This window comes from Symsagittifera roscoffensis, chromosome 2 (assembly GCF_963678635.1).
Source record: "Symsagittifera roscoffensis chromosome 2, txSymRosc1.1, whole genome shotgun sequence".
Lineage (NCBI taxonomy): Eukaryota > Metazoa > Xenacoelomorpha > Acoela > Convolutidae > Symsagittifera > Symsagittifera roscoffensis.
Genome location: NC_087063.1, coordinates 76,070,464 through 76,086,497, shown reverse-complemented (window position 1 = coordinate 76,086,497; position 16,034 = coordinate 76,070,464). Strand labels below are relative to the sequence as shown.

The following is a 16,034-nucleotide window of genomic DNA, read 5'->3' as shown; positions in this document are numbered from 1 at the left end:
GGGGGGGGTATCCATTCCCTGTAAATTCTGGCTTCCCGATTTTCCCAATTTCACAACAACCATTTGGTACAATTTCACAACCATTTCTGGCTGACAACCCCATCGGTGACAACTTGTACTAAATTTGAGGAGGAAGAAAGTACCCAAAAAATGAGTCAAAATGTTGAGTTAACTAGATAAAAAAGAGTCAGCTCCAAGATACTATTTGTCTTCATTCCTGACCTGTGAGCGACAACTGAGTGCGTTGAACATGTCGAAGAATACAAAGCAGGTGAAGGTCATAGTAGTGTCACGAGGGGTCATCTCATTGTCACTCATCTAAACGCCACACAAACATATCGAACATTTACAAATCACCATTTTTCAAGTTTACAAAAAGTTACCGAATTTAAACAGTCCATTGTTTAGAAGTGCTTAGTGTTCTGAGTAATTAAATCCCAGTATTTCCATGAAAAAGATACGCTTTGAGCTCTTGAATTTAAAGAACCCAATTTGAGAAAACTACCTCTACATGTGTTTTTATACAGCCAAAACTACGACACGGGGAGGGACGGTAAAACAGGACAGAACCCTTCCACGAACCTCACGCATGAATACGTAGAGAGTGCCAACTACAATTATGAGTGCGGAGATGAGGACGTTGGTGATGAGGTGTCGGGTGATGATGGGGTCCTGCACCCTTCGAGGGGGACACTTGATCACGTCAGTATCCACCGGCTCCACGCCCAGACTACACAACACAACTTCGTCATTATAATTACCGAATAAGCATAAATAAAAGGACATGAGTTGAAAAGAACAAAGAACGCGAAAAAGATTGGTTGAATTTTTTTCCACTGAAAATCAGGAAATTAAAGCTCCATTTTTTCACAGAGGCGAAGCTGCTCTTCGCAAGCACTAACGAGAATACGACTAAGAAGCAGCTATATAAAGAGTGAAATAAGAAAGTATAAATAAACCTTGAAATTAAAAAAAAATGCGGCTACGTATCGGTTTCGATGCCGCGATCTAGAGATTATGAGCGCATCTGTGTTCGTTGAATCCGTTAATATGAGCTTCAAACAAAGAAAACTTCCGAAAAAGTTGCTATTGTGAAGTTTATTGGAAAATAGATAGTTATAGGGAAAAACAACAGAAAAGTTGGAAATAGTTGTTTTTAGTTGCTAAAACTATTATCCGCTCCCTGCTCATGAACTAACCACTCAGCAACGGACGCTTAAAAATCACAAACACTAGCCACAAATAAAGCAGAGAACAGATGCTATGAAATTTCCAAAGCTACAGATCGTGATTACAGCAAAAGTTCCACCAAATAAGCACTTTTAAGTTAAGTTGGAAAAAAGAAGGTTCGAAGGTTCGTAATATTACACTACTCTCAAAAGCTCGTTGGTGCAAAAACTAGGTCATTCACATTTTTCGAGACCTACGAGAAAGTGAAAAAAGCAAAAAAAGCGGTAAATATAGTTTTAAAAATACCCAACAGACAATTGGAATTGAGTCAATGAACTTAAGTAAACAAAAAAAAAAACGCTGCCTTGTTTTTTGGGAAAAATCTCAATTTTCGAATTTCGAAGAAATAGATGGTCTTAGAGCTCTTTGAATTTCTAGAGCAATTTTTATTGACACTTTTTTAGCTAGGAAATCCGCAAATTAAATTTAATGATCTTTACACTTAAGCTGTTTGATATTAGTGTTTTTCTTGCTTTTAACAAAGGAAATGAATTGAACTTCAAGCCGCTTCAAAGATATCAAAAGTCAAATCGCGAAAAAGTAATTTTGAGCTTGAACAAATTGTAAGAATTTTCCTGAAAAATGAAAACAAAAAAAATATTCACGACTTACATAAGAGTCTGAACTACGTTCAACAATCTTAATGTTTATAACTGTAATAGAATTAACTTTGGGAGGAGGTCAGCATCTCGTGAAATTTCGTTTAGCTTCTCTTGACTCTGAGACAACTTTTTTAAACCACGACCAATAGAACTTGTTACACACTTCGAGCTTTCTGTGAGGTAGTCAAAATTTGCTAGAAAAAGGGCCCTTCTTCAGAGTTCCTTCCAGACAGTTTCAGTGACATGGTCGGAACAATAACCAAGTTTCTATTTCCCGCCTATATTTAGGCAGGCGATAATTTCATCAATCCTTGGAAAAAAGCACGAGTTTATCAAAAATGGCTATTTTTTGACGTTAAAGTAGAAAAAGTCTCCTTTTGAACATATATTAGATACAGAAAAAGCTGCACAAAAGCCAAAAAACGAGCCTTAAACAAGAGTATTTCGGCGGACATCAATAAATCATTTATAAAAAGGCTGCCTACGGGATTCGACTTATGGATCTCCTTCTTATGACTATCTGGTCCCGTCACCGCTTCATCAGACCTTGCTGCCTTACATAGTAAAAACATCATTCCATATAGAATAACAAGCAAAAGTCAGAGCTTTATAAAGCGGATAAAATATTTGCCACTAAATACGGATACATACAGAGCTTGGCACACCTTGCGATACAAAAGTATATTCCAGTATTCGGGTGTAGAAAATGACAGTAAAAAAACTGCGACTATTTTCACATTTTTTCAAATAGTAAATGTGTTTTAAGAGTAGGCCCAATCCAGCCATTCTCTAACACACTTTTGATTCCACTTATGATTGATGAAAGCCCATTTGACAAACTCAAACACAGAGTCGAAGCTGTGCTTCGCAAACACTTGCGAGAACACGACCAAAAAGCAGCTCTATCAAGAGACAAGAAAAAGTAGAAATAAGCCTCGAATTTGAAAAAAAACTCGAGGCTTAGCAAAAACTCCAATTAGCAAAAATCTGCGATCTAGCCAATTCGAGTCTCACGCACTAACCATTCAGCCATGGATGCTTAAAATCCCCAAAAACTAGCCACCAATTACGTAGCTATACATGCTAATAAAATGCCAATTCGATGCAGCAAAAGTAGCACCAAATACAAAAAGATACAATTTTGCATGTAATAAATCGCAAATCATAAAGCCACATTAAGTATAAGCTATGCATTTCACTTATAACGATTCGAATGTCAAAGCTCATGTTATCAAAAAGCTGTAAAGGTGCAACAAATTGCTAATCATTTTGTATTGCTAATTCGATGCAGCAAATATTGTTGCTTTAAGTCGCAACAATATTTGTCAATTAGGTTGGAAAAAAAGAAAGTTCGTTATATAACACGTTGCTTCGCAAGTGTAAATATGCAAAGGAATCATTTGTGAAAACCGGATTTTTTTTGCGAACACAAGATCATCAAGATTTGGTTGCGCAAGTGTCAAAATGAACGAATCTATTAATTACTTTCTAGTTAATAAGAGGAGACTTAAGTGAAAAAAATACGAAGGCCAGTGTCATCCGCCTTGAAATCTTTTCGCTTTTTCTTGCAATTGAAAAATCCGTTCTGGAAATGAAAAATCTTTCGATGTATTCCTTAATGGTGTAGATAACTGAGATTTTTTTAGATAATTCTATTTTTTATACAACTTTTTTGTGAAGTTTTTCTCCTTCACTTAATTCTCTAATTAGTCACGAAAAAAGTTTTCACAAAAAAAAGTTTGAGAAAAAAAGAGCAAGATTTTAGGGAACTCTATTATTATCCATTAGGGAATACATCGAAAAAATTCACAATTATATAAAAGATTTTTCAGTTGCAAAAAATCGAAATGGTTTTTCAAGACCGAAGACACTGGGACCTCTCCAACTGTGACCCAATTGGGCATTTGTGCCGCGCTTCTTACCCATCGTCCACAGGGCCAAATGTTCAGAAAAGAGCTGAATTTGAATTTGTTATAAATCAGGATATCAAACTATTCAGTGATTGCATTACTCTAAGCTTTAATCTGAAAAAAGTGTTATCCGATTTGATATTGCAGGTTAACCGCACCCGTAGGACATTCAACGCAAAATTGAACCACTTTGTTTGGAAAAAAAGTGAACTGATATTCTAACTCATGCCTTTGCGTGTGTAATTAAAATTAGAAATTTTTGATTTCTTACCTTTGTGCAGGAGGTCCATCCATTATGATGTTGATCCAGAGAATCTGCATTGCGTTCAGAGGATTGGGTATCTGCAGGATAGTCGAGGTAGCGATCAGAGTCAGGGCAGCGATGCTTCTAAAAAAAGTTACTCTCAATTCTAAAAGAAATCCCAATTGTAACTTACATTCGCAATACAGGCATCAAATTGATAATTCTTAGAAGGTATAGAAGGTAATACAGAATAGTTCGTTGTTCTAGTTGTCTTACGTGCTGAGTTGGAAGCGAACGAAGTTCTTGATGTTGTAGAAGATTCCCTTTCCCTCTTCAACTGCACTCCTTAAACATCCGAGTTTATGCCACAGGAACGGAAAAGAAACTCCTGATTCAAGTTTATGTCTGACCAATGGACTTCTTTACTAATAAAAAAAATTGTTTCCAAACGATATTTCTGAGTTATTTATAAAAAAATTTACAAATACAACTTGGAATTGCATGGGAGAACATCATTAAGCCAGCACGACCCGTTTCCAGGTGTCTCATTAAGCGTAGAACAAAACCGCCTCCTATCACATTAAAAAAATCTGCCCACCTCTCAAATGGGCTAATACAACGGTTCAGCATTTGCGAATTATGTACCTAGCAATTAATCCCCCTTCAGCAATACGAGTGGGTTAAAAAGAATTTAACCAAAAACTTCTGAATTTTTTTCTCTTTATTTCGGAAGCAATTGCCAAGTTCAGAGGACCACTCATTGCACAAAAACTCGAAGATTGATGTACAATAGTTGAGAAATTTTTAGGACACAAATTTTGCGAACAGGAAACATATTCCGAACAGATATATAAGACACCTTTCAACTTACAAAATAGTGGAGAAGTCATCGTCCACAAGAATCATATCCGCTGCCTCCTTTGACACGTCAGTACCAGTCTTGCCCATTGAGATCCCAATATCGGCCTGTTTGAGTGCCACGGCGTCATTCACCCCGTCCCCTGTCATGCCGACCATGTAGTCCAGACCCTGCAGTGCCTCCACTATCTTCAGCTTGTGCCTCGGATTCACCCGGTAGAACACCGCAACGTTGTCTATGATTTCGCCCAGCTCCTTACTGCTCAGCCGCTCCACTTCGTCTCCAGACATACACTTGCCGATGCCGCCCAAAATCCCCAAAGTTGAGGCTACAAAACAAATAAGTTAATTCGATTAACGCCTAATTTGATCTATCTAATTTCAGCAATTGGCTCATCAGCAACCGTGAAGAGGTAAATAAACTCATCAAATCGAAAAACTAACCATATTGTCTGAAGTCAAAAACATAGTCAGCCATGAGACAATTGGAAAAGGATTTATGCATTGCACTCAACGAAGCGGATAAAAAAAGATTTTTTTTTGAAAATTGCTCCACTTTCCAACAAATCTTTATATCATCTTAAAGCTCTTTCAACTTCAAAAACCTTTTATGATTGAGACCGATGCTTTTATTGATAAAACTAACAATACGAGAGAATGATTTCTTCTTCTTGTACATAGGAAAATTAAAATGTGATAGAATTTAAGTAACAAAAATGGATTTTAATTTTCACATCCGCTAATCACATTTTTCCGCGCCATGAGCTTTTTTGCTACTTGAGAGTGTAATTTGCCTTCCTTTTCGGAACTTAGAAAAAGATCAAAAGTCAAGCTGCGGAAAAAAAAACAAATTGGCCACTGAAAGAAAACTCAATCAATTGCTGACTGATCAAGGAAAAAATGCAATCAACTTTTTTCTGCAAATTAAAGTAATAAATTAAATTTTGAATCTAAATGTCAAATTCCATATTTGATGCCCTTTGCACGGAATCGGAGCGCGTGATATTCCCACTATTTACAAAATGAACCAAACTCGAACCTGAAAAAAACACCATAAATCAAAGACACCTTTCAAACCTATAATTTAACGAAAAAAAACAAAGAACTCGAACCAAAAAATGGAAAAGAGTCAATGAACTTAATTAAGCAGAAAAAAATACTGATGTTTTGAAAAAAAAAATCACTTCTTTCGAATTTCAAAGAAAAAAAAACAGCTGGCCTTAAATCTCTTCGAATTTCTAGATCAATTAAAATTTGACATGTATTTTCATTAATTTCACCAATTTGAAAAAAACTGATCAAGAGGTAAATTTGACATTTAACAATCTACAAATATATCAAAAAATCAAAAAACATAGCCGACAATATTGGGATTATTTACGCTCGAGCTGGTTTTTTTATTCAGCCAATTTTAAACTATGCGTGTTTGTTCCCCTGAATTAAAAAAAATATATATATATTTTACATGCGATCATTTTTCGCAAAATTGCGGAGGTTTGAAATTGTAAATATGCGATAATTAACGCGTAATATACTGCGTTCTTAAAACACGTGTAAGCAGCGAATTAAAGCGTTCTAAATTGAATTGAGGCCAGCAATTTAGTCCTATAAAAACAATACGAGACGCTAAACACACCCCTTGTATTTCAGTGTGTGTGTGTGTGGGGGGGGGGGATAATACGAAAAAAAATTAAAAAGCCCCCTTTTCGATTATTTCTTCAACTCTTCAGCCAAAATTGTTTAATTTACCTTAAAGTCCAGTCGGAACATTCAGGGCACAGCCTTGATAAACGAATAAACGAGCTCTACCTTTCAAGAACAATTTAGAACTGACATTTTTTTGATAAATTAACCCAATTTGAGAAATCTGGATTTTGTTTTTTAAATTATATTACGATGGGAAACCTAAATAAAAAAAATTCACTTTTGAAATTGAGTCATTCATAACTTAACAGACCATTTCAAAATGAAAACTCAAACTCAACTTATTACTTAACAACAGCCATTTTTTTTGGAAAAACTTCAACTTTCTAATTTCAAAGTGAAAAATATAATTTTTGCTCTTTGAATTTCAGAAAAAATTTATGGTTGAAACTTTTTTGATAAAAAATAACTCAATTTGAGAAAACTGGATCAAATGGTAAAGTTTTATTCTGCTGGGAAATCTGAAAAAAAAACTCACTTTCGAAATTAGAATCCGATCACGTTTTTGTGACCTTTACACTTGTGCTGCTCGAAAGTTGAGTTTGCCTTCCATCTATAAGGGAAATGAACTGAACTTTAAAAGAATTCAAAACTAACACCGCAAAAATCAAATTTGAGCGTGAACTAACTTCAGGCCTTTTCTTTAAAAAAACATCAAGACCTTTATAAGTCTTCATTTATGTTCATCGACTGTCAATAAAATACACTATTCCGAATAGTTACACAGAAGTGAAGCTTCGCTTTGCAAACACTAGCGAGAACACGACAAAAACGCAGCTATATGAAGTGAATCACGAAAAGATAGAATTAAGCCTCGAATTAGTAAATCTTTGCTATGTATGTGCTTCAAACCTGCGACCTAGAGAATTGGGATCTCACGCCCTGCCCTCTCGGTCACGAACGCTTAATTAATGACAAACACTAGCCATAAATAAAGCAGAGAATAGATGCTATGCAAACTCCAATGCTACAGTGAAAATTTCATCAAAACGAACACTTTCAATGAACATTTTTATTCGCGAGTTAGGTTCGTACTAATACACTAACGCTCGCAAGCTCGCTAATGTAATGAACAAATTTTACTTCCTGAAAAATTCAAAAAAACTGCAGGAATTCAATAAGTGATTGATCTCAGTTCATCCACAATAAAAGAAACAAAATAAACACATCCTAATACAAATTTCCTCCCCATTTTCAATGGTCGGAACAGTTAACAAAACTAACCAACAGATTTGGCCGTTTCTTCCGCGTCTCCCGTCAACATCTTCACTCTGACTCCAGATGATCTCAGCGTATCTATTGCCTGTTTAACTCCAGGTCTCGGAGGATCATGGATACCCACTAAACCTAGCAGAGTCAGCTTGCCCAGGTCGGTACCAGTAGCCACAGCCACTACCCTCAGGCCCCTGGATCCCAGTTCCTTGGACTGCTGGATGTACTCTTGGGTGTTATGACTAGTTATAGGCACTGGGTTGTTAGCTTGCAGTGTGTGCGTGCATTGTGTGAGCACCTTTTCTAAGGCTCCTTTCATGAACAGTATCTCCTCTTCCTGAAACATTCTCGACTCAGAAAACTGACAAATTGATTTTTCACTCTCCTCACATCTTTTGAATAAAAATGTTATCATAAGGAAGGGAAGGTTAGCGCGATGAAGAAACAATCTTGCCACACTTGTTTTTTTATACATTAATTCCATGAAACTACATTAATCGGACGCAATTGAATTAATTCATTGAAAGCCTTTTTGCATTTTTCCTCCAAAGGCGAGCGAATCAAAGACGCGAAAATTTTCAATTTTTCGCGAGAGTTTCACTTCAAAATCTCGCGAAAAATATCTTTGTCTCAGTTTGGGTAAACATTCTGACTAACTGTGTTGACGTATATTCCTTTGACCGCCATCCACTTGTTCTCGGAACTGAAGGGGTACTCGAAGGTGCGTCGGAACAGCAGTCTGGGATCTCCCAGTCCATACTTCTTGCCTAAGGCCAGCATCGCCCCCTCAGTAGGGGTACCCAGCAGAGCACCATCTTTGAAGTCCGCATCGTTGCACAGACACGACGCCTAAACAGAAAAAATCTATTCACACTGACTGATGATAAACCACTTGTTTTGGAAAACTGAACGCCCACTAAACGAATAAATTCAGACAATACAGAGATTGGTCCTTCATTAAAGCTTGGTTTGGTGCAATTTAGTGTTACTGCTAAGTAACATATTCCTAAAAAGTCTTTCAACACAATTGTAATTGAAAACTTTTTCTAAGCGAAACCATGTATCAACCGTACAATATCCCCCAAAATTGATTTGGGGGAGGGGTGAACATGGATTTATCAGAAACTACATTTGAGTATAGCCTTAGATTGATACAAATTTTCAACAGTTTTTAACAAGAAAATTAATTGAAAGTACATTAATTTAGGTCATAAACAGAATTCACATACAATCACATATAAACATTGAGAAAACCAACTTTGTTTGAGCGTTTCGTTCGAAATACATACTTTATAATAATTATTTTCCAGAATTAATACATGCTTGGGGAGCCAAAGCTTTTAGAACACTTATCCCTGTTGCCAAAATTATGATAAAAATTATTATTATGTCACTTATCCTTTCATGTTCAAAATTATGATAAAAAGTCCAATTTAAATACCTGAATGAGTTTCGTTAAGGACGGGTACGTCTTAGAGTCCTTGATTGCCTCTTGATTCACGTACACAGCCCCTTCGTGCGAGTAGCCGACGCCCTCCGTTTCGGCTGTGACTCCGTCCGAAGTGTAGATTGTCGTAACTGTCATTTCATTCATAGTCAGGGTTCCTGTCTTGTCGGAGCAGATGACGTTGACACAGCCTAGTGATTCGACAGTTGGCAGTTTCTTCACGATTGCGTTTCGATTGGCCATTCGCATTGTGCCTAGAGCCAGTGTGACTGTGACGACGATTGGCAGACCCTCGGGAATCGCAGCAACGGCTAAGCTGCAAAGAAAATTACAAGTAAAAGCTTGAAACAATTCGAATATTTAATGGTGGCTACATTGGATTTGAATTGGAGCTACTAACATTAACGGAAGTACTTAGTTTTGTGGTTAATAAAAACTTAATAATCAACAATTAATACAGAGGCGGAGCGGATCATCGCATCACTTGCCATACAAAAAAAGCATAGCATTGCAAGCTAGCAAACACAGCCAACAGACAGTTGGAAAAGAGTCAATGAACGCAAGTGAGCAGAAAAAAAAAGTTATTTTTTTGAAGAAAAAAAAATTTTTTTTTGAAACTTTCGATTTTCAAAGAAAAAATAGATGGCCTTGAAGTCTTTTGCGTTTCTAGAACAATTTATGATTGACATTTTTTGATAAATCGCAGGTGTAATAAAAATTAACCCAATTTGAGAAAACTGGATCAATAAGTAACTTTTTCTGAAAACTCGAAAATAGAAGTCGATCACGTTTTCCGTGACCTTTAAACGATTGCTGTTCAATCAAGGATTTGCCCTCCTTTTAGCAAAGGAAGTGAACTTTTTTAACTTAAAAATAAATCAAAATTCAAACCGCAAGAGAAAGTAAATTTGAGCCTAAACAAATTATAAGGCTTTTCCTAAAAAAAAATTAAAAAAACCATCACGACCTATAGTAGATTCTTAATTATATTCGTCGACTCTTAAAAAAGCCACCACAGCCGACCTGAATTAATTGAAAATAACAATTTTCTGCTCTTCATGCAGCGCAAAATAGGTTTACTGAGTCGATATAGCATAAGCCGAAACCATGCTAGCCGAATGAAGAATTCAAGTGAAAAAAGGAAAATAAGAACAGCCAGGGTTAATAAATTTTAAATTCCAGGAGAAAATCAACAATATATGCAATTACAGTGAAAAGAGCTTACAGCACAAGAAAAATCAGTGATTGGAAGTTAAAAAGGTTCACTAATAGAGCAAGCTCAATTTCTACCAAAGATGTAAGAAAAATCGGTAACGTGGAAAAAGCTTAGTTCCCGATTACATGACATTTACTCTCGGAAGTAAAACAATATCTGAAACGAATTTTACGACGGCAAAATCATCGCATTTTTTTACTGGTGAAACTCTAAACAAGTTTGTGCTTTACCTGACTCCAACAGTGAACATCTCCAGAATGGGTCGTTTCTGGATCCAGCCGATTAGCACAATCACGCCTAAAGAGATAAGAAAAATATTATAATTAGTACAGTACAGATAACAAATAACACACATACATCGGTATCTAGAATATCATGCATAGCCCATATGTATTCATGGCTTCGAACAAATTCAGGAGCTTATCAAGCATTTTCTCGAGACTTTTTCTGGTCAACTTTGACTAAAAATTCTCGCTGTGGCGCAGTATTCTTTCTAAAATAATATGTAATATCGCGGGGTCGGGGTAGTCCCGTAAGTTTATTTGCACAATTTTGAATTAGGCTTTGCCAATTTTATATTAATTGAAACACCTACCATACGTCTTGCAAGATTTTGTTCATGATTTCCTGTAATGAAACACTTGTACAGCCAACTCCAAATTAGGCAAAATTAATAATTTATCCAGTGTTTCAGACCACAACGGGCACCTTTTGCAGTTATCAGCCGAAACTGCAAACCATTCATTTCTTCAGCTAAAGGGATTGAATTGCATGAGCATGATAATCTTCCCAGCGTTTTCACAAAACTTATTACGTAACAAAATTTCAACCTCAGAAAGAACATTTTATAAAAGGACAATTTATAGACGAAGGTATTGGATTCCGCTGGAAATCCCTGGTAGGCGTAATAGACCGAAACTTCGAACCAAACTCAAATCTCACATATTTCAGGTATAAAACGAACGAAATATGGTGTTGCATTTTGGCAATTTGTTATTGATCAGTAGCTGTGTTGTTATGAATACGCGCAAGAAGTCTCTTTGATAACATTTAACAATAGCGTTTCGGCAAAAACTTCAGGTTGGTTAGAAATTGCAGAGCTAGTTTATTAAACAACTGAAACTTATTATATTCAAGTAGTCGGGGAGCCCAACTTCAAGGTCAAGTTTTGTCCGCATGCGCATAATTCCGGTTGTAGCACAATTAATAGAACATTGAATAACAAAAGACCACTAGTCAGCTCGATTCCACCTAGATTGAAACGAGTTATTGAACCGAGAACTCATATTCTTAAGTATATCTATTAAATACGAAACGCCTTATTTTATCAACAAAGCTCTAAACTCTAAATCCAACTATCATAAAAATACAAAAACTACATGTAATTTTTCAAAAGTGTGTTTTTTCATTGAATAGAAACTTTGGTATCAACTGAGTGATAAAAATCAGAACATTTCCAATCGCGCCTTTAGGTTGAAGTGAACATCATATAGACTACAGGGGGTCATACTACTCATATGGGAACTAACCAATGATGAGCATGGAGTAAAGCGACAACTGCTGTCCTAGGGTGTCCATAGTCTTCTGCAGGGGAGTCTTAGGGGGCTCCACATCGTGCATGAGCTTGAATATCTCCCCGAATTGCGTGTTCTCTCCTGTCCCAATCACGATACCCTAAAAAGATCATATCTAATCTTCAATCTCCAGTCAATTCGAAACGAACTTGCTTTTCGCTGATGTACTATATGTATCTCTAAATGTTCAATTGGAGATTTTCTAATAGTTGAACCAAGTGCGTCGAAAGAAATCGTCACAGAACATTGGGGAGAAGGAGAGCTATGAAACACCAGCTATATAGAAAAGCAAAAATTAAACTCGAAATGAAATATATATTCGTCAAGTAAAATTTCGATTTCGCTACGAAATCTGAAACTTAAATTTCACTTTCGAAACTACACTTTTGCTGTTCGATAGTGGAGTTTGCCTTCCTTTTAACAATGGAAGTAAATTGAACTTAAAAAGAAATTAAAAGCCAAACCGCGAAAAAGTAAGCTTGAGCCTGAACAAATTTCCTGACTTTTCCTGAAAAAAAAACAAACAAAAAAATCATCGCGACTTATATAAGAGTCTGAACTACGTTCATCGACTCTTAATCACCTCAAGCGTAAGAATTTCACTGACTACATTACGAACCTCATTTCATATTCAATCTAAACTGTAGTTAACGCCACCCAAATTTTACTATATAGCCAATTTTGAGCATAAAAAATCCGTTTTGAGCATTGTAGAACTTTTTTCTGCCCGAACTCCCCCTTCAATGCTAGTCAATATTTGCGCGAAAGGCGCCTTTAGAATTATTTAAGAGTCGCTCAGCCAAAATGGATGCCATAAAAGTTCCAAAGCAAAGAGGAACCTTTGGGTAGTCAAGGAGTTAATTTCTTCAAAGAGTACAACACTCCCTCCATTAAAGCCAGTATTGCATACGAGACCAATTTTTTCCCATTTGACCACATAAAACCGAGTCAGAAAAGTCTTATTTGTCTAAGAATCATTTTTCTTTACCAAGAAAGATGCTTTACCAAGGTCACCAGTTTTACCGATAACTTTTAATTAAATTAATGATACAAACTTCAGTGAGTTAACTGACCTTTGCCTTTCCTGTCCTGACTAGGGTTCCCATGAAAGCGACTGTTGAGAGTGCCTTCTTGTCCCCCTCTGAGACTTCGCTGCCTGCCACGTGGTAAGTGTTGTCTACCGCATTCACAGGAACCTCCGCACTCTTATACACAGGCTCGTTCTCACCTAAACCAGTTAATGGGCAATCATAAACATCGGAGAACATGTCTCTGTGACTTAACAAATTCAGCCACCAGCAAAAAAATGTTGCTCTGTTATCGTTCTGACAATTTGAAGAATGCGGCGGAACATTGTATTCGGGGGGTTTAGTTTTTTTCCACGAAAAATCAGGTAACACAAATAATCATCGGAAAGGGTCGAGTGATATTTGTTATTAAGGCCCTTTCAGTCGTGATAGGCAAGCAGGCCTATTTTAAAATTGAAACCTAAATTTTATCACATATAATCATCAGAAAGGGCTGAGTGACATATCATATTGAAGCTCTTTCAATCCTGATTCGAATGCAGAGAAAAATTTTCGTTTCGAGAAAAATCTGTTAGATCTTTTTTTTAGTTTTAGTCTAAATCGAGTCCAATTAGAAATTGGGTCTTAGTCTAATTTCGAACAATTAAAGCCACCGAGTAGGCTTATTAATGAAAGATAAGCCATGAAATGTTAGTAACACTATTTTTTGAAGTTTTTTAGCTCCATTTTTCGGATAAAAAATCAAAATTCAAAACAACTTCTGCGCAAAAAAATACAATGAAAATTTTGAACAATTTTTTTTCTAGTCATTTTTCGACAAAAACCTTTTCCCGATTTGCGTTTTTTACTGAGACTGTCAAATATACCTAATTTCCAGGTTTTCTTCAGATCCTTCCATCACACCACGCGCAAAAACATAACTAATTTGAAAACAAAAAAAAACACGATAACTAATTTTTAGGTATTTTTTTTAAATATCGTCGGAAAACTCTGTGCTACTTACACAGCAACCGTCTATCCTTGTTTTACTTCGAATCTGTCTCAGATGATCGTCAAAAGCAAAATCTTGAGAACTACTTTTCTGATAAACCTAAACCAAAATGAGAACAATAGGAAAAGTTTTTATTCCACTGGAAAATCTTATAAAAATCCACTTTCGAAGCTAGAAGTTGATCACTTTTTCTCAATTTTTACTTTTTGGCTGTTTTAGTGGAGTTTGCCTTGATTTTATCAAAGAAAATGAACTGAACTTAACAGGACATAAGTCAAACAGAAAAATATCATATTAGAGCTAAACAAAAAAACTATCACAAGAGACCTACATAAGGGTCTAAAACAATTCATTGACTCTTAAACAACATCAAACGAAAATTCTGAGCAAGGAAAGCTGGTTATTGTGCAATCAGAACAGATAGTTCCGACCATAGTATTAAAAAACACAACAAATAAAATTGTTTTTCAAATTAGTGTCGTTTTTTCGGCGTGAAAAGATCTGAAAGAAAAACTTGAACTTAAGCATATTCGACATTCATATTAAAATTGGCGAATTGAAAAATAATTTTTGAAGAAAAATGACTAGAAAAACAAAGCAAAAAGTATCAAAATTTTTTTTGTAGTTATGTGAATTTTTTTATTCCAAAAAAGCGCTGAAAACCTTTTAAAAAAACAAACGTAATCCAGTTAAACCTAATTTAAGCTACTGTAAGCATTTAAGCCTTTAAAATAGGCAATTGTAAGCCTAATCTCTCGCTTTATTCGTTCGAAAAAGACGAAAAATCAAAAAACTCAAACCGGTTTTCTCGACACTTGGAAATTTTTTTTTTAATTTTTTAATGTCGTTCGAATCACGACTGCAAGGACTTTAACAGAATATATCACTCAACTCTCTCCGGTGATTATTTGTATTAGCTCAATTTGCGTGGAAAAAGGAAAAAACTTAAACACCCGAATACAAATGGTCGGAACAATAAAAAATTAGCATACAAGCAAAATTTTCGAATTGATATCTCAGTCGGCTCATCTTGGATAACCTCCCGTTGATATGCACAAAATCTAACATAACAACTTTGAACTACAAAAAAATTTCAAACGCGAAGTTCATACCTAGACCCTCGAGCACACACAGGACAGAAATTTTGTTATCACCATTCAAACGATGCAATATATGGCGAATAAGACGATAAAAGATGAGCCAAAACCTTTCAAGCCAAAAACATTTTAGCGAAAAAATCAGAAATTGTTCAGAAACAGCACGAACATAGATTTCGCTATAGAAGTAGCATCATAAGTGTCAAAAAATCATTGTTTTGATTAAAAAAACAGCACGAACATAGATTTCGCTATAGAAGTAGCATCATAAGTGTCAAAAAATCATTGTTTTGATAAATAAAATAACTCAGAAAATAACTGAAATGAACCTCAGTCCTCAGACATTCAAGTTTTCCGGCTGACAACTATACACAATTGAGCCACTGACGCTTATAAAAATCTTCAAAAGTGCGAGAATGTGGCAAAAGGAAGCTTCGAAAACCACAAAAACACATTTTGCATGTAACAATTTCGGATGTAAAAAAACTATCCCTACGTTTGCATGTAAGTGATTGGAAGGTATAAAGCCAAATTGTGTACAAAGAGGCTTCGCACAACTTGCGATACAAAATAAAATGCCAAAACTCAAAAGATAATGTGCCTCAAACAAAAGTTGAAAGACCTGACCGAAAATGTAGGCTTAAAAACTAAGAAAAAATTTATGGCAATTGATATAAAAGACAATAAACCTAAAACATAAAAAGGATCCGAGCTACACAAACTCATTCACTTCTCTCTCATAACTAATATATCGAACCGCTCAAAAATCTTGCATGCAAACAACCTCCAGCACATCCTAGAGAAAAAATTGTGTTTCCCTCGAAAGTTTTGTAGAAGTACAGACAGCTTAAGTAAATCAAAACACTAAAAACCAACTACAACGTTAATTGCGCACAGCAGGAATAAAACAATCTAATATAT

General features: G+C 35.7%; 1 protein-coding gene across 2 annotated transcripts in view; it reads right to left on the bottom strand.

Moving 5' to 3' along the window:
- LOC134840534 (calcium-transporting ATPase type 2C member 1-like) overlaps window positions 1–16,034 on the bottom strand; it is a 38,670-nt gene that overhangs the window by 15,803 nt on the left and 6,833 nt on the right. For both annotated transcript variants that reach the window (XM_063856412.1, XM_063856413.1), the window contains exons 6-16: window positions 13,071–13,225; window positions 11,953–12,097; window positions 10,654–10,720; window positions 9,202–9,523; window positions 8,418–8,609; window positions 7,773–8,097; window positions 4,858–5,173; window positions 4,263–4,331; window positions 4,014–4,130; window positions 583–730; window positions 223–318 (exon numbers count right to left, since the gene is read on the bottom strand). In XM_063856412.1, coding sequence (XP_063712482.1) covers window positions 223–318; window positions 583–730; window positions 4,014–4,130; window positions 4,263–4,331; window positions 4,858–5,173; window positions 7,773–8,097; window positions 8,418–8,609; window positions 9,202–9,523; window positions 10,654–10,720; window positions 11,953–12,097; window positions 13,071–13,225 — 1,952 coding nt within the window. The remainder of the gene's footprint in view (window positions 1–222; window positions 319–582; window positions 731–4,013; window positions 4,131–4,262; window positions 4,332–4,857; window positions 5,174–7,772; window positions 8,098–8,417; window positions 8,610–9,201; window positions 9,524–10,653; window positions 10,721–11,952; window positions 12,098–13,070; window positions 13,226–16,034) is intronic.